Source organism: Catharus ustulatus, chromosome 10 (assembly GCF_009819885.2).
Source record: "Catharus ustulatus isolate bCatUst1 chromosome 10, bCatUst1.pri.v2, whole genome shotgun sequence".
Classification (NCBI taxonomy): domain Eukaryota; kingdom Metazoa; phylum Chordata; class Aves; order Passeriformes; family Turdidae; genus Catharus; species Catharus ustulatus.
The window spans coordinates 9,664,619-9,679,273 of NC_046230.1; the positions used below are offsets into that span (position 1 = coordinate 9,664,619).

The 14,655-nt window shown below is 39.9% G+C and overlaps 1 protein-coding gene across 5 annotated transcripts in view; it reads left to right on the forward strand.

The window, feature by feature from the left end:
* NYAP2 (neuronal tyrosine-phosphorylated phosphoinositide-3-kinase adaptor 2) overlaps nucleotides 1–14,655 on the forward strand; it is a 136,179-nt gene that overhangs the window by 74,960 nt on the left and 46,564 nt on the right. For all 5 annotated transcript variants that reach the window (XM_033068174.2, XM_033068175.2, XM_033068170.2 and 2 more), the window contains one exon: nucleotides 7,792–8,889. In XM_033068174.2, the coding sequence (XP_032924065.1) occupies nucleotides 7,792–8,889 (1,098 nt within the window). The remainder of the gene's footprint in view (nucleotides 1–7,791; nucleotides 8,890–14,655) is intronic.

Sequence of the window (14,655 nt, forward strand, 5' to 3'; positions counted from 1 at the left end):
ATAGCTACAGGGGAGCTGCAGAGAGTAAGAAGGGGAAGCTAATGCAGGATGATAGCTCCATGAGAACTGCACCACAACAAAAATGCTGATTTGGGGAAGTGGGGAAGGCTGGAGTCACTGATTGTTCTCCATGAGAAATGGCAGTCAGTTTGTGGGTAGCTATAAGAATAGAGCAATAGCAGTTAATTCACAGTAAACCAGCAAACTCTTCAGGTTTCATTTTCCCAATGTCAAGACTCCATAAATTGTACTATAAATTAGAAGGGCTTTACTGATGTTTCTGCTCTGTGGCTGTTTTACTGTACTCTGCTGTGAACATGCTTAACCCCTCAGTACTCCATCTCTGTGCAGGTTCCTGCATGAGAGACACCAACAAACGAGCACATAGACTTCATAAATTAATTTGTCTGTATTCATGATTCAATAGTTCTGTTTGCACATTCTTCACTAATGATGCTTGTGATAGAGAAATTTCCATGCCAATTGCTTTTCTCTAGAATTCCTTCAGAGTACATAGCGTTACAGAAATTTTTATTGTCACTGTGCAACTGGTTGCAAACCCTGTTTTGCTTATTGCAGACTTCAGAATGAACCAGAACTTTGAAAATACCCGTTACATGTGTGGGCAGCGTGAGGATCTTTCTCCAGTAATCCTCCCACCTCTCTGTCCTCAGAGCCTCTTCCATCGGAACTTCTATAACTTAAATTCATGTAATGCCAGAGATCTGGTCCCTTGTGTCTGGTCGTATTAGTTCAAGGATGTTTTTCTAGATGGGTACCCAGACAGTAACCTAAAATAAGTTACTGTGAGATTTTCATCTGCCTCCATTTGCACTCAGCACATCAGTTTTCCTGTGAAAGGAGGATTATTCAAATTGACTATTTTTTCTTTAATTATCCAAAGTCTTGCTATTTCTGCCTTACCAGGCCTATGCCAACTGACAATAACTTTTAGCCTCAGTGAGTAGTACAGAACAGCTTGATTGCAAATAATTTGTAATTATTTCCCAAATACTCCCCTTCTTTTTTTCTTCTTTGCCTATTCAATATTATCTGGAAAAATTAGGGACATCAATTACTTATTCTTTAAAAAGACAAGGATGTGAAGTTCAAAAAAAAGGAGAGCACAAGGCTGGGCATTCAGGAGGAGACATTAGCTTTGTAATTTTTTAAGAGTTTTTGGAAACCTTTGCACTGTAGAAAAGGGTAATTGGCCAGGTGGAGGTACAGAGAAGTGAGGGCTGTGAAGGAGAAAACCTGGAAGTCAGTCTGCTCTGGAATGTGGCAATTTGGGAAGGAACTCTGCACCATGCTGATACTGCAAAGGTTTTGACATATCCTGGCACCTCTGGGTGCCCTTGTCTTGATGCTGCAGAGCAAAGGTCTGGCAGCCCCTGCTGTGCTGGGAGGAGGCTCTGGCAGCAAGCACTGGTGCCCTAGGCTGGCTTTTGTGAGCCCCAGAAATGTATGGCAACCGTGGCATATGCAGAGTGTAAGGGGCTGTGGTGCTGGGGCTGGGAGTTCAGCTTTGTGGCCCAGATACACAGCCCTGAGCTGAACCTGGGAGCAGAATGTCTCCAACCAGCTGCCAGCTGTAGTGATTGTACTCTTGGAGCAATGCAGAGCTGGATTTAACTGCAGGCCCTGATTCTGCTCCCTGTTGTACTGATGTTTAATTCTGGAGTATCACTCCCAGAGCCATGAGCTCTCCACCACTTTGAATTAGAGCAGAAATCAATCATTTTAAAAGCCAAAAGAAGTCGTAGCCAAAATAAAGGGACCTGATACTTTTGAGAAAGTATCCTTAATCATAGCCTTGAGACATACAAGAAGCACGTCAGTATTATTTTATGACACTGACTTTTAGTCCTTTCATTTTCAGCGTAGTTTTGCCCTCTTTAAATGCCCAAATAATTTCCAGTAAGAGCTAATAGATTCAGGGGGGAAGAAATAGGTACTGCTTGAAGCCATCATGCTGAAGCCACTTATTGCCTGTTTGAATTAATCAGATGCTCCTTTTATTCCTCCCGTGTGCTTCCCTTCTTTTAGAGACTCTTTTAGAAAAGGAGGAGGTAACCTGCAGGGAACAGCCTTGTGTCCACAAGGCCAATGCTGATTTGAGAGCCAGATTTTTTTCTTGAGAGAAATACATTCTCTGTTGTTACTTCAAACTACTGATGATGTTTCAATAATCACTTGCTAAGATGCATAATTGCGTGTATATTTTATGGCTGTTCACAGTGTAGGAATATTTGCCCTTCGATATTTTTCTTTTGGAGAACAAAAATGCATGTTTACCACTGCATGTCTCCAATAACTACATTTAATTTTTTTCTACTGTTGCTTTCCAATGATAGGAAGCCCTGTGCGAGTTTTGATATAAATGAATAAATTAGAATAAAACCCTTGTGTAAAATACCTTAGAGCCTAACATGGCAGAAGAAAAATATTTGAAGGTGGCATTAGGAGATAAAATGATAGGTGAGGTCCCATGGCCCATGAAAAGAGATGAATTAAACTCGGGTCTCCTGCCAATCTTTTGCACAGTTCAGATGACTGTGCCTTTTAAAAAACAGTTTCACTAAGACTATTCAAACTTCATCTACAGAGATAATGAAATCTAACCCAATATAAGCACCAGTGCACAAATGCACTTAAGATCCTGTGCAAGTAACCCCACTGGCATTAACGAAATGAACTGCTTATTCATAGTCTTCAACTTGCACATATATCTATAGGCTCTGAATGTTCTCTCACCCTAAAACTGGATGTTCTCTTTAGAGTTATGTGATGTAAATCAGAATCTGTGCATCTGTGATTCAGTATCCATCACATTCAGGGTTTAATTAAAGAAATTCTATTTCCTTTCACTCCTGAAAGCTCTTTTTGATAGAGGTACTCCCAAAAATCTAGCAAGATTGATTCCTTCTGCATTTAAAGTCACATTTTTAAGAATTTAAAAAAATTTTAGGTCCCAAATCATTCCTTCATTAAATATATAGCCTCTTGTAGAAATTGAAAGGGAATAATTTTCCTGTTTGTGGTTTTATTCTGTTCATTACAGTGAACGGAACTGGATATGCAAAAGAATGTAGAATGCAAAAGCTGGACAATACCCAAAGGACAATATAAAATAGCAAAATTAATTTTAGTTTTTAGAAGTTTTCACTCATTCCTTATACAGTGGACAAATAATAAACAACAATATAAAAAACATATTTTCATGTTTCAGCCTCTCCTTAAAGAAAAAAAAAATACTTCAGAAGGATAACACCAGCAGCATTGTCTCTTTCCAAAATTAGCTATGAAAGGGAGATTATCTGGGCATGTCTGAAAGATATGCATAACCTTTGCACTACAAATATCTTATTTCAAAAATGTCATATTCTCCTTATTCAGTAGAGCTTCCATGAGGCTATTTTAGGCACTGTGCTTCTTGCTTCAGGATGAGCCCTGGAGTTACTGAGCTGCATCTCTTGTTTCCCTCGAAGTTTGTTAGAGCCAGATGGCTGCTTGGAAGGAGTGCCCTACTAAACATGGGGAGTTCGTTTTTGTTTGCAAGGGTCGTTGTGCCTCAAGTTTATCAGCTGTGGTAGCTTGGGTGGTTCTGATGCAAACAAGGAGGTGCTGGCACAGCATTCAGAGCTCTGAGCTGGGACAGCTCCTGTGGGGACAGAGGACCATGGAGCAGGTTCTGAGCATCATCCCCTGAGCACCTCCCACGTGCTCAAACTCCTCACAGGCCTGGTGCTGCCTTGTGTTTGTGTGTGTCTGTAATAGAAGCACTCACAAGACATTTGTAGTGCACTTTGAGATGGATGCTTGAGGAAAGCATTGTTTCTTTCCCTGGTGGGGATAGAAACAATTCTCACCTTCATTTCTTCCGCTTAGCTTTGGTTCAGGGCTTGTGTGCTCTGATGTATACAAGTGGCAGTCTCAACACAAGTTACAGGCAACAGTTTCATCAAGGACATAGTAATTCATGTTGAAAAGCACTTAATTACTCCATGTTTAGAGCAGACAACACGGTAGGATGTGTATCACCAATATGCCACCCTAGTTTGCTTTTCATAGAAGTTTATGTTCTCAGCAGGCACCGAATGCTTTTTCTGCCTGATAAATGTCAAGTACTTTAAGCAATCTTGCCTGTTCCTCCCTGGAGATTGCCAAATAATTTCCTTTCATTGGGTATGGGATCTTGCCAGGGTTTCTGCATTCATGCACATCTATCCCTGCCAAATGTTGGGAACACAGGAACTGCACAAATACTCCCTGCTCCTTTCATTAGCCTTGCACAGCTCTGTTTAGCTGCAGGGTTCCTGTTACTTTTCTCTGTTGTTCTGGGCTGGACCAGTAGTTCATGATCCATATTCCATTAACAGGTGTGCTGTAGAGTTCAGCCCTTGCCAGGGAGCTGAATTTCAGAGTAGAAACTGTTATTAAATGAATTTAAGTGTCTTGTACCACAACCTTCTTAAAGATAATTCAGTTTGCCTCTTGTATATCCTGCTTCAGCTGAGGGAGTTCCTAGTGGGTGTAAACAGTTCCTCTGTTCCTAGTAATGGTAAAAAACTTTCTACATTTACCTCTGTATTTTCTCTAATGAGTCTTATAGCAGCAAATGTTCATGCTCTGTGCAGCATATAGAAAGTATCTTTTAAGGTTTATAAAATACTTAATTAAAATTTTAGTTTGAAAAGTCCAATTTGTCATGAAAGGTAAAAGATCTCAGTAACACACCACCTCCTGGAAATAGATGGAAACGCTAAATAAACTAAATAATAATAAAAATAAACTACACAGGGGAAATATGTTTTAAATGGCAAATGGAAAGTAAATAATCTTGTCATGTTTTACCCTGTCTCCTACAGCAAAACCAGGTCATTTGACCTTTTTGTTGATAATGTCACCAATATATTCTAGGTTAATGCTACATATCATGCAATGGCAGATGAGGCTCTGTGTGTCATTGTGGTACTTAATTTCAACCCATGCAAAAATATAAGACTAGATGGCAGAATGTCAATTGTTTTTCCTAGACATTTCTCATTTCCTTATTTGTAATGTAATAAACTGTGGATGTTGCATATGGGAACTCCGACACCCAAGGATGGATTTAGCCCATGTAGTAGAACCTCTTCAGCTGGATAAAAATTGTGAAAATGGAATGAGGGAAGAGAAGAATATGCTTTTTTCTAGCAATTTAAAAACAAAGTACTTTAGACAACTTTTGGTTGGTTTTAGGAAAAAAATATCAGTTAACATTAGCCTTGAATGATCACAGCACTAGATTAACTCAGCTTTTGATTATTTTGTCCATCATTAACATCCATCCATATAAAGACTTCAAAGGTGGGGTTGTGGCTGTAAGACAGAGCACATTCTCAGTGTGACACCTGTGGCACAGAAGATGTGAAAGGCAGCCCTGGGAGCAGGGATCTGAGGAAGTAGAGGAGTAGGCAATGTTCCTTTTTCAGGCATCCATTAGTGATGGCAGCATGATGCACAGGGAACTGAAGGCTGTGAGAAGCCCGTGTTTACAAAACACAGGGTTTTCAAATGTAGCTGAAGTAGAGTTCAGGTCATGTACAACATGTTCACAAGTGATCAGGCAGCTTGTACCAGTTTCATTGATGGTCTCTTCATTTTAATGACAGCAATCTGAGTAAGATTGCTTTTGACAGGGTTGTGAATCAGATTAACAAAGGTTGGAGAGAGGAATGAGATCCAGTTTATGCTAGTAGAATATATAAAAACATAATATACAAATAAGACACTAAACAGAAATGAAATAGTGATTTAGCTGGAAGCAGGCAAGAAAAATCTGCTAGTATTGTCAGATACAATACAAGTAATATTTTCTGCAAAACCCAAATGATTCTGGTAGCCTACATCTTATTCCCAAAAGTCTAGCCTAATACATTCAAGAAAATTAATTTGGGTTAATTAAAAAGACAAATTTAAAATGCATTAGGATATATCCACATAGTGAAAAACTATCAAGCTACCAAACACTCTTATCTGTAGTAGCTTTTGCATGTCCCTAGCCTGCTGCAAAGTGGAACACATTAATTGGCACCATCATGAAAGTATAATGTAATTTTTGAGTCTTTTTTTTCCCTTTTAATTCTGGCAAGATTTATTTTGCTTTTTGCTTTGTTGTGCCTTAGTTAAGTGTTAAGCTAAAACAAATGCTGCTAACAAAGAGTAGCCTCATTACCTTATATATGTACACAGCCCCTTATTCCCGAACAAAACTTGTCATCTGCCTTTTACTGCTACACCTTGTGGGAATTGAACAGAAGTTATTTAGCAGATCAAAGCACAAGTGTGACAAAGTGATAACACAGTTTGAATTCTCCTCTGATAGTGACCAAACCACATTAGTAAGGTGCTTTAATCCAGGTTCTTCCAGCTCTAAGCCAACATCCTCCCAGACTCAAAATGCTTCTTTGAGCTGGCAGAGCACTGTCTCACTGCTGGCTTTAGGAATATGTTTATGGCTGTTTCTAAAACAAGTTTTTCAACTCCATGAGTGCTGCCTGCCTGGTTTAGCATCAGAGATTTGCTGACTGTTTGCTGATGGGTCAGCAGAAAGCGTCTGGAAACCTCTCTGAGCAATGAGTTCAAACTGGCAGATATGCAGTAGTGAATTACAAGGAGCAACAAAATTTGGAGAGGCAGGAAAGCTACCATTCTAACCTGGCCACAAGTTTAGTTCTGTGTGTGTGTTTGTTTGTTTGTTTGTTTGTTTGTTTGCACTGGGGAACTTACCAAGGAGGTATCAATTACCTTCTAGAAATAGAAGCTAGGTTTAGTGTATGTGATAAATCTTGCTTCTGAACAAGTTTGTTGAGTCTACTTAGGATAAAAACTGACTTCACTTAAACATTTAATGAGGCATTTTATTAACTCTAACATTTAATGAGATGTTTTATTAGCTCTTTATGCAAAGTGAACAAAATGCCATTTGCATGAGTTTCTTTATTGTTTAATTCATAAAGGATAATTTCCAAGAAACCCTTGACCTCTCATTTCAAATTAATTTTAACACAATGTTTTTATTTATGATTTCAAAGACAAGGTGTCTATAAATAACCAGTGTGGAAAGGATCCAAATCTGTGAGAAACTTTGTTATTCCTTGACTTCATAGAAATATGGTGAAGAGATTCACCAGATTCTAAAAATAGAATGGAGTCCAGATAAATCACTAGGATTATCTCACCAGGAGATTTTACAGTTTGTGTATGAGTATTTTCCTTCTCAGTTAGTGCTAAGATAATTCTTGTGCTTTATGCAAGAAGTTACTATAAATAAAAAGATCTTGATTCATCATTTATCACTACTGTTATCTCACTGTCATTCCAGTATGACTGTCCAGGATCTTAATTTTTCTTTTGAAGCCCAAAGGGGTTAATTTGATATTTAGTGTTATGTCATTGGCAACTCTTTGGGTCTTTAAAATCCCACAGTGATATTTGAAAAGTATAATATTTAAAAATGGAAAGTCCCCTGTCCCAAAAAGTTTGGGAAAGAACAGATGTCTCGGAGGAAGGAAAATGCTCACTAGTTACTTAATCCTGGAGTGTCAGAGCATTCTGGGGGAAGTCTAGGAGTGTTTTGAGTTCAGTGGTATTTTTATAGTGTCCTATTGATGTAATACCAGAGAAAACCAGCAACAAGCTAGTCCCAGGAAATCCATTCCAGAATTATGACACTGTAAAGAGAACCTCTGGTTGACAAATTGTGTTACAGGCTTCTGACAAGTTTACGTTCTTCTCTGTTTTCAGTGTCAGCCAAACCAAGACCTCACAGTGATGAGTACACAAAGAAGATTCCACCTCCTAAGCCGAAACGAAACCCAAACACTCAATTAAGCACATCTTTTGATGAAACTTATATTAAAAAGCATGGCCCTATGAAGACAACCCTCACTAGGGATGCCTCGCTCTCACAGGTCAGCAGTCCTGCTCCAGACACAGAGGAAGAAGAGCCTGTTTATATTGAAATGGTTGGGAATATTCTCAGAGACTTCAAAAAAGATGAGGATGACCAAAGTGAAGCGGTCTATGAGGAGATGAAATATCCTATATTTGATGATGTAGGCCAAGATTCAAAATGTCAATGTGAATATGACCATCACACTTGTTCTTCTCAGTGTGCTACTCCCACAGTGCCTGACCTAGATTTCACCAAGTCTTCAGTGCCATCTACTCCCAAGGGCTTGCTTTGTGACATACCCCCACCATTTCCAAACCTGCTTTCTCACAGACCTCCACTGCTGGTGTTCCCACCAGCACCAGTGCAGTGCTCCCCAAATTCTGACGAGTCTCCTCTAACTCCACTAGAGGTCACAAAGCTTCCCGTCTTAGAAAATGTGTCTTACATCAAACAGCAAGCTGGAGCTTCTCCATCTTCACTGCCACCTCATACACCAGGCCATCAAAAACTGGAGAAAGACCAGACAGTATCTCATGGAACTAGCACCCCTGCGCACACCTCCTCACCTCCTCATCCTTCTACCTTATACAGAACGCAGTCTCCACATGGTTATCCTAAAAGTCACTCTGCCTCACCTTCTCCTGTCAGTATGGGTAGGTCTCTTACCCCCTTAAGCCTCAAAAGACCTCCACCTTACGACTCTGTACATTCAGGAAGTCTCTCAAGAAGCTCTCCATCAGTGCCTCATTCTACAGCCAGAAACACATTGCAAGAAGGAGGAAAGATGGTCAGTGTCTCAGTCAGCACCTATGGGTCATCATCTCAGAGCAGTTCCCGTTCTCGGACACCCACCAGTCCTCTGGAGGAATTAACCAGCCTCTTCACCTCAGGAAGAAGTCTCCTGAGGAAGTCCTCCAGTGGCAGAAGATCTAAGGAACCTGCAGAAAGTAAGTCCTTGATATATTTTTTCCTCATCTTTGCATGATAATATGTGCTAGTGTACTTTACAAAATCAAATGCTTGCAAAAATTATCTCAGAATTATGAATTCCTTATAGAAATTTCTTGTAATGAAAAGAAAAATTATTATTACTAAAATGGCTTTAATCTTCATATTGTTATAATTCTAAGGTTTTTTATTATGCATGCTGCACTTAGAAGTACAATTCATAGCTTGGTCTTGCAAAAAGAGTCAGTTCTCACTAATTTTTCCACAGCTATAAAGGTTGTATGTGAGTTGGGATCTTCCCACCTTGTCACATCCTTCCTTTCTTGATGGATGCTAAGACATTAAGCAGCTTGTAGCAAAATAACCAAACAGTAGCTGTTGAGGGTTATTTGAAAAGATCCACTAATTGCCCTTAACCTGGACAGAAATCCTGGAAAATGTGATAGTAACCAAAGGTACCAGCTTAACCTTGGTTAAGCCTTGGGAAAAGGTTAAGGTTGATGACCTTGGATGGCTTTTCCAACCTAAATGATTCTGTGTGATTCTGTGTAAACCATTCCTCTCCTTCCATGCTGTGCCGTGGAATATCTATTTCAGCTGGACTAGTGTGACTGGTTGGAAGGTTGTGCTGTGAATTAATCTGAAATCCAACATAACCTATAAACCCACACAGGAAGAAATGCACAGAAGGAGGCTGTACAGGAAAACCTTAAGCCAATATTGACTTGTCATATGCTGTGTCATAAAATCAATGTTCCATATGCATTCAGGTTTACACCATGTACACTGTGTACTTCCGAGCTAGTGAAATATGGGAACTCCTTTTGAAATCAACAGGAGTCCCATGTGTGAAAGCAGAACCTGGCACCAGTATTTCTATTGCAAATGTTCCTGTTCAGTGGGTGTCCTGCAGCGGAAGGTCGTTCTAACACCTCCTGTCTCAGTTCAAAGCAGACTTGGGATGCTTTCTCCTCCACTTCAGTAAAATCTTTTTATGACTTTGAATTGCTGACACCTGCCTAATGAACAAGCTGTCTTTGGAGAGCAGCTGATCTCATATTTGTGTAGGTACTACATTATGGCTATTGACAGCTCTAACATATTTAATATGGTATGATAAACTGCACTGGTTTATACGTGATAAAAGAGAGTGTTCTGGTTTCCAGGCTACAGTATCACTAGGGAAGGGAAGTGAATTCCACACTGTGTTTCTGGTTTGTTTGTGCCACTCTGTTATGTCACTCATCCCAGTAGGGTCCCAGCACCCTGGGGCAGGTTCAGGGTGCTCAGCAGGACACCCCCTCTGACTTTGCATGGACAGAGCTGTCTGCCTCACACCTCTGCAGCTGACTGAGGATACACCTGTGTGTAACAATGGAGAAGCTTGGTGACAATGGGTTAGGCTGGCCTACAACTCACCCCTCCTGACATACTGGCTTCTCTTCTCCACCCTCAGTGTTATTCTTATTGATCTCTGTGCGCATCAGAAATAACAACTCTGCAATCAGAAGGTGAAGGTGAGAATGGAGTTAGCAAGATGCTGATAATACTAGTTGGTGCAGCAGTTTGTTTAATTTGCCTTTAGTATTTTCATAGCCTGTTTTATGAAAGTTTCAGCTCCACAATTCAGTAGGGCTTCATTAATTGATTGCAGTAGTAAAATTATAGTAGCACCGATTTTGTGTGCTGGATGGAAACAAGTTTGTATCCAAAAGGCAAGATAATTCTTGTAATTGGGAACAATTATGAGGGATGTCATGTGACATTTATAAATAATTTCAGTGGAGCTCTAGAAAGATTTTGGCAGGTGATACTGAACATTATTAAATATGTTTCTTATTCCTAAGTCCAGAAATCCCCTGTAAATCCCATGCTACACCAGTTCTACCCGATGAGGTTTGTATACTCACCAGTGCAAGAAAGTTTGAAACCTGGAGAAATTCCTGCCATGAATATTGCAAGCCCTGGGAAATTTCAGCATATCTGTGCTGCTGTCTCATACCTCTATGCAGAGTATATTTGCTATATTCTACTTGACTGGAATTGAATGCAAAACTTTCAAAGGACTTTTCACTGATAAATTTAAACTAAATCTTGCCAGATCAGTACCAAGAACAGCCTTGTTGGCCTTTCAAGCAGCACTCTTTGCTCCTTAGGAAGTAGAAATGTGCTCCTTATTGGCCACAAATGGTAAGAACAAGATAGATATTGATAGATATTGAATACAAATTGAAATAGTGTTCATTTATTTCAGAAAAACACATTCATGTTATAAATAGACACCAGTGGTGAAAAGACTCTGGGGTGCAGCTGTGTTGAGTAAATGAACAGACTGCCCATCTAATCCGATTGTAATTTGTCTGGTATTTACAGTATGACTTAATCCCGTGGGATTACTGCCCTGAGCAAGAATCAGGTTTGTGTTCAGACATTGCAGAGGTAGAAGACACTCTAAGATTTATACAGAACACATACAGGTCTGGCATTTTATGTCTTTCAATTCTACATTGAAATGATCCACAATACAGAATCTAAATTGGGAGATTTGAACATAGTATTTGACCATTCTGCCACATTTGCATGTCATGATTTACATGGAAATAGATGGGGAGGCTGGGCTACTCATCTGATATGTTAAAGAAACTTTGGTCCTGCAAATCACTCTGGAAGCTAAGGCACCCACACCATTCTGAGCTGCTTGTTTGAAGCAGTGGGAGAGCAAATGCGGAGTGGGACTGCCCTGTCAGGGTAGTTTGTTCTCAGCATAGAGAAAGATTTCCGTAATCTAGAGGATCATAAACATACCAAAAAGAAGGTATATGACTCTTACAAAGTCATGCTAGGAAATTAAGATTTAAGATTAATGCTTTTAAAATATAAAATTATTCTGACCACATCTCAAGCAACTTTCTCATTGAACCCTCCAAGACTGTCCCCTGTGACTTCTCTGAAGTTCTCACTACCATATGCTAGTCTGAAACAAAAGCACAATACTAAATATTATATTCAGCTTAGTCTATTTGGAAAATATGTCAGCAATGTCAGAGATAATTGTCTCATCTTTATGGTTATTGCAAATCACTTTGTGGAACTTTAGCATGTAAGTCCAAATTCCAGATGTATTTGCTCACTTTTAATTTGTGTCATCTTGGAGTGTTTGTTGGGGTTTTTTGTGGTTTTTGTTTATTTGTTTATTTTGGGGTTTTTTGTGGGGTTGTTTTGGTTTGGTTTGTTTGGGTTTTTTTTGGTTTTGTTTGGTTTTTTGGGGAAATGGGACTGCACAAAAATTATTTCCAGACAAAGACTTTAGTATATGAGTAAAGTTGCCCTTTTAGCCTTTCTGTATTATTTCCACTTTTCTGCCATTTTTCATTTTTTATCCCTCTCCATTTTATTTCTTTAGAGTTCATTTGTGTTATTGAGAAACTGGGATAAATCAGTGGTACTAAGGAGTCTGTCACCTAGGGCCACGTTTTCTGAGGATATGAGCTTCCATTGAAGCTCCAAACATTGATGACCACACTCAGCATCCACTGGCTGCAGCTGTGATGTGCCAATCTGGATTTTATAAATAGCTCACTTATTGTCCTCCTTTTTAAAAACCCTTTTGTCTACTTTTAACATCTTAAATATGTATTACAGACAATTATGAAAGCGGGAAGAAAATAACAAAGGAAAGTAAATTGTAAGGCCAAATCAGAAATGAAAAAAATTCGGTGGAAGATTATGGAAAAAATGCAAAAAGATTCTGTAGGAGGAAGGTGTAGAACATGAAGAATGTGAAGAGTGGAAAAGATCAATATTACTAATTGTCACTGACTGTTCCCATATCCTTTCTGTGTTTGTGCAGCACAACATGGCAGCGTGCCTTAACACTTGGCAGACCCCTATGAAATACAATGTCAGTCCTCAGTGGTTAGAGGGAAACCATTTAAAGGGTACCAACACTGCAAGGTGTCCTTGAGCTGCTGCACTGTGCCCTTTCCTGCAGCAGCTGGAAGGTGTTCAGGTATGGCCACTCAATCCAGATGTGGAATCACACAGTGCCTTTATTTCACTGTGCACACCGAGTGTCTGTGTTCCCTTGCCCTTCAGTAAAGAGGGATCTGTGGAGGGTCTGAAGCTTTTCTAGAGCTGTATTTGCTGCTTCTGTCATTTCTGCACCATAGAAACAGGCTGTACTCCATGAGGAACTAGCACTGGAGTCATGTGCCTGAAGGCATCCCCACATCCTACTGAGCAGAACAGAGGCTGCTGTGCATCTGCTCTGCACTGGCTTTCAGGCTGTGTGTGGCTCCAAGGCTTTCTTTGTGAACTGGTCCTGTAAATCCTGGTCAGAACCAGCCTTTCTTTCTGCATATTGTTTGTTAAGGCTTCTGTTTCCTCACAGTTTCCTGGGAGCTTCACACCAGTTTTGAGTGATTATTGCAGACATTCACCCTAATTTAACTGCACAAGATTGCAGCGATCTCAGCTGTGTGCTCTGATTCTGGATGAGCACAAGGTGTGAGATCAGAGCAAGTGATGCACAGCAGTTCAGGTTTTTGTTTTCCTAAGCTGCTCTGCAGGGCTTCAGAGTTGCTTTGACATTTGCCTACGTGAACTTTCACTCTTCAGCTTCTAGTCACATAAAGGGAGGAAATCTGTGAACATGCTACTTTTAAAAATCAGTTATAGTGATTGAAAATTGGGATCATAATTAACATTTCCTCTTCCTGGCTGGTACTGAATTAAGAACCTAAATATATGAAATAATGCAAGGAGAGGAGGGATGCTGAAGTAGCTCAGTTGTTAAAAAGGAGTTTAGACTGAATGCAGGCAGCTGAGACTTAGAGTAGAAATTTTTTTCCCTCTTTTTTTTTTATACTGCTGCTTTCCAGGAAGCTAGAAACCCCAGAGAAGTACTGGATATTCCATCCCTGGTAGTGTCCAAGGCCAGATTAGGTGGGGCCCTGAGCAATCTGATCTAGTGAATGGCATCCCTACCTGTGGCAGAGAGGTTGAACCCAGATGATCTTTAAGGTCCCTGCTAATCCAGGTCATTCTGTATTTCTCAGTCAGCTTTGGGTTCCTTGTTAGATAGAAGAGTGTGATACAGAACAGAGTTTGGGAGATGCATCAAGTGAAAATTCACCCCACATGGACCCATTTAACCTCTATTTTCATGCATTAAGTCCAAAATGAGGGACATAGGGCAGGATTTCAGTTGATGTATTTCTAACAGAGTTAGGATGATAAATGTTGGCCTAAGGAGGGTGGGATTGGGATGGCATTGTGTGCATACCTTCTCACTTGTATACCTGCTCAGCCTCTGATGTCCTAAAGAGGAAAAGCTTGCCTGCAATATGTGGCTGGCCATAAAAACCATTATAGATACTTCATTACATCCTTGCTCAACTACTGCTCAGCTGAGTCAGCATAAGAGACTAAAATTTGAATGCCTAGCTCATTCCTAACCTCTAGGTTAATATTTTTTCCATACTTTTATCTAAAGGGATGTCAGCCCATTTCTCTGTCCCTTTTCTGCATTGTAGCAATTGATTCTATGCAGTTTGAATGTTAAATTCAGTCTAATGAAACAGCTACAGCTTTTCAGTTATTCCTGAACCTTTGAACCAGAGGTGTACTGATTTCTCTATCACTGAAGAAGCATCCCTATCCCAAATAGTAAGCTTTTGTAATCTGATGAGCCATGATATGTGTGGGATTAAATGAGGTGATCAAAACAGTCACATCTCATTTGACAGTCCTGAAAGTAGGTCTGA